The 9,237-nt window shown below is 42.3% G+C and overlaps 1 protein-coding gene across 1 annotated transcript; it reads right to left on the bottom strand.

The window, feature by feature from the left end:
- Positions 1-73: 73 nt before the first annotated feature.
- On the bottom strand, positions 74-1,909 carry apoa1a (apolipoprotein A-Ia). The gene is made up of 4 exons (XM_060912633.1): positions 1,791-1,909; positions 1,373-1,419; positions 838-967; positions 74-662 (listed from the first exon to the last, which is right to left on the bottom strand). The coding sequence occupies exons 1-4, from the start codon at positions 1,907-1,909 to the stop codon at positions 74-76; spliced, it is 885 nt and encodes a 294-aa protein (XP_060768616.1).
- Positions 1,910-9,237: the final 7,328 nt, after the last annotated feature.

The following is a 9,237-nucleotide window of genomic DNA, read 5'->3' as shown; positions in this document are numbered from 1 at the left end:
ATTAATCACACGATCGTGTAAATACATGAATGTGCGTGTTTTGTGAAAACGCAAGTCCTGGCAGGAGCCGTATTTAGGTGTGAATGGCCTGGGCGATGGACTCATAGATGGACAAGAACTTGGCCCTCAGGGTCTCCACGTAGGGTTCGATTTGACCTTGTAGCTGGGTGGTGTGGGGTGCCAGCTTCTCCTTGACGTCCTCAACAGCCTTCAGTATGTGGTCCTTGTACTCCTCAGCCACAGGGCTGGCTAGGTCCTTCAGGTTCTGCAGCCTCTCGGTGAGCTTTCCACGCACAGTCTCAACGATGGGGGCCAGCTTGGTCTTGGTCTCCTCAAAGTTGGTCTCCACCTTGGCCTTGAGGTTCTCAAGGGCAGGCTGAAGCTTCTGGTGAAGAGCGTCCAGCTCCTTCTGGTTTTTGGCTATGTAGTCCTGGAAGATGGGGATGAAACGCTCGCTATACTCTTTCAGGTGCTTCTGGATAGTGTGGCGCAACTCAGCACGGTGTGGCTCCACTTTGGTGTGTAGGTCATCCAGTTCTTTCAGGATGTACTCTCGCACTGTCTGGGTTCCCTCAACCAGCTGGGTGGCATAGGGTTTCAGGGAGATGGCGGTAGATTCAGCATACGTCTGCAGGTTGTCAAGGCTCTCGGTCACCTTCAGCCTTTGGAAGTGAAGAAAAAGAGAAGAATGGAGGTTAGCTGCATCAAGTAAATCTAGCCCCAATTACTTGTTCAAGAACTTTTCCATTGTGCATTTGGTTGCTTCAAATGTTCAGGGAAGCTGAGCAAAACAAGTAGGGTTGAAAAATACCGTAGGTGTGACCACATTTGGCTTACTTGTACTGCTCATAGTCAGTTCCCTCAAGGTGCTCCAGGGCCTTGTTGGCATGGTCCTTCACTTTGTTCAGGTAGATCAAGGCATAGTTCTGGGTGGGATAGTCAGGCAGCACGTGTTGGCCATTGCAGCCTGGGGATAAACAAATAATTTTGTTGACCTTAGCAGCCTCAGGAAAGTCTGCAAGTCAACTAAAACTGGTCGTATAATGATTAAGATCAAAGGTACATCCTGCACTGGTGTTGCTCTGGATGTGTGGGGTTTTTTTTAACTAGCTGTTTGTCACTAAGCTGATTCATTTGGCCAATGTTGGGTGGAAAACACTAAGTATTTATTTAAAAACATTAAAATGGAAGGAAGACATTAAAATGTTGATTGGTTGGGATGAATGTGTGATAAGCACCACAAGAACCGAGAGGATTCAACAGAGAATCAAAATTTGAGGTAAACGTCCAGTGAACTGGTACAGCGTCAACACACAAAGGAAGAAAGGCAGGCAAAGTGGGAAAGATGGAGAAAAGAAGACAAACAACTCACCCAAAGCCAAGAGGACGGTCAGTGCGAGAACCACGACTTTCATGTTGAAGCCTCGGAAAAGATAAAAACATAAGTCAAAAGCCGACGTGATAAACCTGAACGCTGCCCAGACGATTGGGACAGGTCAGCCTTAACATAAAAACAAACTAAAACCTTTTGAGATGATGTTGAACTGATTTTAATTTGTTCTTAATGATATAGCTACATAAATATTAAGACATCATGCCATCCAGTAGGGATTCCCACCAAAATCACTTCTTTAAAGCAAGCAAAAATCTTTCAAAGTTTCATTATAATGGTGTGATAGAAGTCGGATTTATGCCATATTTTAAACATTTAAAAATACAGGTTGCTCTCTGAAAGTATTACAATTGATCAAACTTGTTGAAATTCTTCCTTCCATTTCTGGACATGAGATCTTACCTTAGAGGTGGTGCTCTGGTGATGGAACCACGACTGCATGGATGGAGGGTTTTTATACGACTGCACCTGAAACTGAACATGTGCGAATGCAGTTGGACTCCAGACCTCCTGCATGGAAGGGGGAAGTTCAAAGGTCACATGCATTTGATTGAATAGTATCTGCCGGGAGTTAATCAGCTCAGTAGACACTCGCAAGACGTCAGATGCGAAGGTATGGATGAATAATCAATCCCACCCAACACGCACACGCAAAACATGCACAATGCTTCAAAGTTCACTATGAGTCAACGACTTGAATTTGGCACAAGTAACTTTTTTTTTTTCTTTTAAAGACTTCATTTAATTTTAAAAGCATTTTATTTAATTTCTGAAGTCTGCAAGGAGTTTTTGTTCACAAAAAGATTTTTACACTTTGTATTATGATATTTAAATAAATATATCAATTATTCATGAATTTAAAAAATTAACATTTTCAGAATCCATACAAAATGAGTAATACTACAAAACTTTATTTTTAATTTATAAAAATATTTTAGTTGTGGCGGCACGGTGGTGTAGTGGTTAGCGCTGTCGCCTCACAGCAAGAAGATCCTGGGTTCGAGCCCCGTGGCCGGCGAGGGCCTTTCTGTGTGGAGTTTGCATGTTCTCCCCGTGTCCGCGTGGGTTTCCTCCGGGTGCTCCGGTTTCCCCCACAGTCCAAAGACATGCAGGTTAGGTTAACTGGTGACTCTAAATTGACCGTGAGTGTGAATGTGAGTGTGAATGGTTGTCTGTGTCTATGTGTCAGCCCTGTGATGACCTGGCGACTTGTCCAGGGTGTACCCCGCCTTTCGCCCGTAGTCAGCTGGGATAGGCTCCAGCTCGCCTGCGAACCTGTACAATGGTTGTCTGTGTCTACAGTGGTGCTTGAAAGTTTGTGAACCCTTTAGAATTTTCTATATTTCTGCATAAATATGACCTAAAACAACATCAGATTTTCACACAAGTCCTAAAAGTAGATAAAGAGAACCCAGTTAAACAAATGAGACAAAAATTTTATACTTTGTCATTTATTTATTGAGGAAAATGATCCAATATCACATATCCGTGAGTGGCAAAAGTATGTGAACCTTTGCTTTCAGTATCTGGTGTGACCCCCTTGTGCAGCAATAACTGCAACTAAACGTTTCCGGTAACTGTTGATCAGTCCTGCACACCGGCTTGGAGGAATTTTAGCCCGTTCCTCCGTACAGAACAGCTTCAACTCTGGGATGTTGGTGGGTTTCCTCACATGAACTGCTCGCTTCAGGTCCTTCCACAACATTTTGACTGGATTAAGGTCAGGACTTTGACTTGGCCATTCCAAAACATTAACTTTATTCTTCTTTAACCATTCTTTGGTAGAACAACTTGTGTGCTTAGGGTCGTTGTTTTGCTGCATGACCCACCTTCTCTTGAGATTCAGTTCATGGACAGATGTCCTGACATTTTCCTTTAGAATTCACTGGTATAATTCAGAATTCATTGTTCCATCAATGATGGCAAGCCGTCCTGGCCCAGATGCAGCAAAACAGGCCCAAACCATGATACTACCACCACCATGTTTCACAGATGGGATAAGATTCTTATGCTGGAATGCAGTGGTTTCCTTTCTCCAAACTTAATGCTTCTCATTTAAACTGAAAAGTTCTATTTTGGGCTCATCTGTCCACAAAACATTTTTCCAATAGCCTTCTGGCTTGTCCATGTGATCTTTAGCAAACTGCAGACGAGCAGCAATGTTCTTTTTGGAGAGCAGTGGCTTTCTCCTTGCAACCCTGCCATGCACACCATTGTTGTTCAGTGTTCTCCTGATGGTGGACTCATGAACATTAACATTAGCCAATGTGAGAGAGGCCTTCAGTTGCTTAGAAGTTACCCTGGGGTCCTTTATGACCTCACCGACTGGGGAGGGTAACAATGGTCTTGAATTTCCTCCATTTGTTGTCTGACTGTGGATTGGTGGAGTCCAAACTCTTTAGAGATGGTTTTGTAACCTTTTCCAGCCTGATGAGCATCAACAATGCTTTTTCTGAGGTCCTCAGAAATCTCCTTTGTTCGTGCCATGATACACTTCCACAAACATGTGTTGTGAAGATCAGACTTTGATAGATCCCTGTTCTTTAAATAAAACAGGGTGCCCACTCACACCTGATTGTCATCCCATTGATTGAAAACACCTGACACTAATTTCACCTTCAAATTAACTGCTAATCCTAGAGGTTCACATACTTTTGCCACTCACAGATATGTAATTTTGGATCATTTTCCTCAATAAATAAATGACCAAGTATAATATTTTTGTCTCATTTGTTTAACTGGGTTCTCTTTATCTACTTTTAGGACTTGTGTGAAAATCTGATGATGTTTTAGGTCATATTTCTGCATAAATATAGAAAATTCTAAAGGGTTCACAAACTTTCAAGCACCACTGTATGTGTCAGCCCTGTGATGACCTGGCGACTTGTCCAGGGTGTACCCCGCCTTTCGCCCGTAGTCAGCTGGGATAGGCTCCAGCTCGCCTGCGACCCTGTAGAACAGGATAAAGCGGCTAGAGATAATGAGATGAGATTTTAGTTGTGCATTATTTTCCTACATTTACTTTAATTACAGTCTAATTAGATTTGTAATGAGGTTTAAAGGGTGACTCTTTTTAGGAATTAATAATAATAATAAGGCAGCACGGTGGTGTAGTGGTTAGCGCTGTCGCCTCACAGCAAGAAGGTCCAGGTTCGAGCCCAGTGGCCGACGAGGGCCTTTCTGTGTGGAGTTTGCATGTTCTCCCCGTGTCCGCGTGGGTTTCCTCTGGGTGCTCCGGTTTCCCCCACAGTCCAAAGACATGCAGGTTAGGTTAACTGGTGACTCTAAATTGACCGTAGGTGTGAATGTGAGTGTGAATGGTTGTCTGTGTCTATGTGTCAGCCCTGTGATGACCTGGCGACTTGTCCAGGGTGTACCCCGCCTTTCACCCGTAGTCAGCTGGGATAGGATCCAGCTCGCTTGCGAACCTGTACAGGATAAGCGGTTACAGATAATGGATGGATGGATAATAATAATGCACTAAAACAGAACTGGCTACTGACGAAGAAACATTTTGTCCACATCATTAGATTTCTGACTTCCATCATCTTTTCAAAATCACTTCCTCATTTATTGAACATGACAATTCTCGTGTGAATGCAAATCTGTCTACACCGTTATCTCCTCTCATCTCATCTCTCACTTCCACGCATGTCCTCTCAGATTGTAAAGCTGGATAATTCCGGCAGATTCATCCACATGGACACGTATGCCAAAGTGCACTGAGAGTCAGCAGTTTAGCTGAGATAAGATATCCAGATGCACAGGTGTGCATGTACAGTTAAAGGGGAACTGAAGTCATTTTTAAACTTGCTTTATTTCTTAATTAACGTGTTATTCAATTACGTTTTCGGTTTTATTAACCTTATATCGTGACTCGAATTATATTACACTTATCGGCCTTTTCGGTTTTTAGCCATGTTGACCGTAGTTCGTTTGGTCCACGGCAGGCGTCGCTTATCCACGCGATCTTCATGAGACTTGTGCGAGACTTCAAACATGAAGTGTCAGCGCCGCCATTTTGAAAACTATTTACCGTATTTTTCGGACTATAAGTCACACTTTTTTTCATGGTTCGGCTGGCAATGCGACTTATACTCCGGTGCGACGTATATATGTTTTTTTTTTTTTCACCGCGGAATAACTGGAGCTGATGCTGAGTCTGACGACAGCCACGCAGAAGAAGAGGAAACGGCGCTTCATCTGCCGCTGGAGGCAGAGTTGTTCAGAAGCGACACCGAGGATGAGGAATTCAATGGATTTGCTGATTTGGAGTGAAATCATCAGCTTGATAAACTTGATTGACCTGTGTTTTATTATTAATGATAGGGCTATAGTTATTTAAATAAGTTATGTAGTGATTTTAGGCAGTGCTTAATTTGTGAAGTGGGAGGTCCCGGAACGCAGGAGGTGGGTGGGTCCGGCGACTCAAAAAAAAAAAATAAGGCGGGGGATGGTTTACTATAACTTTACGCACATGCGCTTATTGTGTGTGTAAAATAATAATAATATCAGACATTATGATCTTAGAAAACGCTTTAGTGACAAACAGTTACAGACAGTAATATGTCGTGATATTATATTATAAAATATTAATTTTTATTAGTCTATAGATTAAATTCTATATTACATTTATCTTCTAAAATAACAGACTGTACTCATCACAACCGGTTTATTTCACCATTGGAGATCAGATCACACAAGACATGAGTTAAATGACTCATTTTAAGGATTTAAGTAGGGGATTTAAAAGCGGTTGTTGTTGTTTTTTTTTCACTAGACGGTTGTTTTTACTACCGTACCTGTCTTTGGAGATGATATACCTATAGCCTACTTGGCCTCTGATTTGATGAAATAAAATTCGACAAAAATGAAGAATGACACTCCTCGATGATGACTACAGCTTTAATAACACAGATGAAAGAGCCATGGGGCGATAATAAGCCCTACCGGTAAAAATATTCTAAAAGCAAACTGATTAATGCATCAGTAATAGGCTACTAATATTAGTTATTATAATAATAATAATAATATAGGCTATTAGTAATAACGATAGTGATAGTATTAAAGATAGTAGTAGATATTTAAAATAATCAGACTAGGCTACTTACAGGGCAAAGGGCGCGTTATCACTGCTCAGCTGTTCGTTTATTAAATAAACAATGCAGTTGCGCAGTAACCACGTGCCGCTTATCAGACAGAATCACAGATTCCATGGATAGAATAACCCTTCAAAAAAGTGCGACTTATAGTCCGGTGCGACGTATATATGTTTTTTTCGTCTTCATAATGCATTTTTTGGCTGATGCGACTTAAACTCCGGAGCGACGTATAGTCCGGAAAATACGGTACACAGCGGCCAGATCGGCATATCATTCCAATTTAGATTAATTTCGAGATGCGCCGGCTTCATCAGTGATGGAGGTTATTCCATACGACTTCGAACCAACGTGGAGTAGAGAAGAGTTGGAAAGACGACAGGATAAGTACTTGTCCATCGAGCTAGTATGCACGTCATTACTGTCGCACAATTAAAACGTGCCAGATCAGGCGACTGGTGGGTTTTCAAAATAATAAATACATATTATACTGAGCAGATTTCCCACATTACCCTCACTAAGGTTTCGGACAGCACTACAAAATGGCGTCTCTACTATATCGTGCCCTATATAGTGAGTAGGGAGCGATTTCGGACACAGGGAAAACTTCCGGCTTGATTACGTCAGCATTCGAAGGAAGATGCGTGCGTTTTTTGACGACGTTGGCAGATGTTGGTCACTTTTATTTCCGCTGTACATTTTACTTCTGTCCTATGATGTCACGCACAGGTCTCAACGGATCTCGTTTACAGCCATCGCTTTGACATATGGACTGATATATTACAGAGCATATTTCAAACACTCAGAACTTGCTATAGCAGCGACAAAATAGCGATCAAAAATGCATTCCTATATTTAATAAAATGAGATAAATAGAATTTTGATAATAAAAAAATTGCCTTCAGTTCTCTTTTAACAGATGTGTACATGCCTTGAGTTGTTGTTCTGCAATTAATCAGCGATCTTGACCACGTCAGGTTATAACACCTCACACACACAAATCAGCTTCATTCATTCTGTTACTATATACATTATATTCTGCTCAGTGAATTTCATTATTAGATACAGTAGGTACATTAATGTCTTGTACATTATGGCTGGTTTTCAGTGCTGATACGGTTATCTCAAAGTGATCAGAGCAAAAAAAAAAAAAAATTTTCAGTACATGGTGTGATCTGCAGTGCCTTATGGCAGTGTTTTACAATCGTGCTCGTTTAATTCCCCGACACAAAATCTGATTAAATACATGTAGAAGCAACAACAAGGTGCTCCATATTTGCATTGACAAGCAGCTCATAGCTCTTCACCCTCCGCTAGACACTGTCTCTAAATGATTATGATGTTACCTTTTTTTTAATTTTTTTTATTTATATTCATAAACATCATACTTTTTTATCCATTTATTGTGATGGAACATTGGTGAAACAAGTTAGTTCCTGTTATCATTTGTGTTATAGCAGCTATAAACAGCCATTCCGTCATCAGTCTCTCTCTCTCTCTTTTTTTTTTTCTGGTGACTAACAAAAATCCAGCACACAATCGTTCAAAACGCAGCAAATTCTGTACTCCTTCCCCCCCTCCCCCCCCAGCCTGGATAAATGTACCAGCTGATTTCTACAGAGCCCCCTAAGGGTGGTAGTCAGAATTGTTTTTTAGCTACTTTTGTGTTCCTTTGCAATACTTTAGCATTAACCTTAAAGATTCTAACTGCAAAGTTTAATTATGGGTAAAATGCTCTCTCTAGGGCGCCACGGTGGTGTAGTGGTTAGCGCTGTCGCCTCACAGCAAGAAGGTCCGGGTTCGAGCCCTGTGGCCGGCGAGGGCCTTTCTGTGCGGAGTTTGCATGTTCTCCCCGTGTCCGCGTGGGTTTCCTCCGGGTGCTCCGGTTTCCCCCACAGTCCAAAGACATGCAGGTTAGGTTAACTGGTGACTCTAAATTGACCGTAGGTGTGAGTGTGAATGGTTGTCTGTGTCTATGTGTCAGCCCTGTGATGACCTGGCGACCTGTCCAGGGTGTACCCCGCCTTTCGCCCGTAGTCAGCTGGGATAGGCTCCAGCTTGCCTGTGACCCTGTAGAACAGGATAAAGCGGCTAGAGATAATGAGATGAATGAATGCTCTCTCTATTGCTGTTGGAGTTTCGAGATGTTACGCTGCCACACACACACGCCGTGTATCCTGTGTGTAAATGTTTAGCCGAGATAAAAAGCGTCCTGCATTTTATGATTCCGGAGATCGCTGAAGCAAGTGAGTAACAGTATCACATGACCACAGTGGGGCGTGTTTGAACCAAACTATTTTTAACCAAAACAAGTTGGCGTGGGCAAACATAGCAGACTCAGCTCTCTCGCCAGCTAAAAGCCAACGGAAAAGAAAACGAAGGCCTGCCTAGTGAGTGCAACTGTAAGATAGAGCAAGGTTAGATGATGTGTCATTTTTCTGGACAGATAACCAAATCATTCTAGTTAGTGCTTAGCTATCTTAGCCTTAGAATGCATGGGTTCGACTCCACGGTAGCGAGTATGGAATTACACACCTAATGTTGCATGGATCTTTTCATGACTGCTGACCACAAATTACATCCCTGCGACTCAAAACTCTCCGAGGTCGATGCAGAGTCACGATGTTTTCCGCATGTCACCACCTTGGTGTGATGCACCAAGTTATGCTAATTAGTTAAAGCCCCTCGTGTTTGGCCATTTCCTGTTTCCGTAGGGCCGTACTGTTTACCTCAAGAGGGAGGGAA

The sequence above is a fragment of the Neoarius graeffei genome, chromosome 28 (genome assembly GCF_027579695.1).
Source record: "Neoarius graeffei isolate fNeoGra1 chromosome 28, fNeoGra1.pri, whole genome shotgun sequence".
Taxonomy (NCBI): domain Eukaryota; kingdom Metazoa; phylum Chordata; class Actinopteri; order Siluriformes; family Ariidae; genus Neoarius; species Neoarius graeffei.
The sequence above is the reverse complement of the archived record's forward strand: the minus strand, read 5'-3'. Positions and strand labels throughout refer to the sequence as shown.

Coding starts and splice junctions, on each gene's coding strand:
- apoa1a (XM_060912633.1), bottom strand. CDS start 1,909: ATGCAGGAGGTCTGGAGTCCAACTGCATTCGCACATGTTCAGTTTCAG. Junction 1,420..1,790: donor AGCACCACCTCTAAGGTAAG/ATCTCATGTCCA, acceptor TTTCCGAGGCTT/CAACATGAAAGTCGTGGTTC. Junction 663..837: donor ACTGACTATGAGCAGTACAA/GTAAGCCAAATG, acceptor TCACTTCCAAAG/GCTGAAGGTGACCGAGAGCC.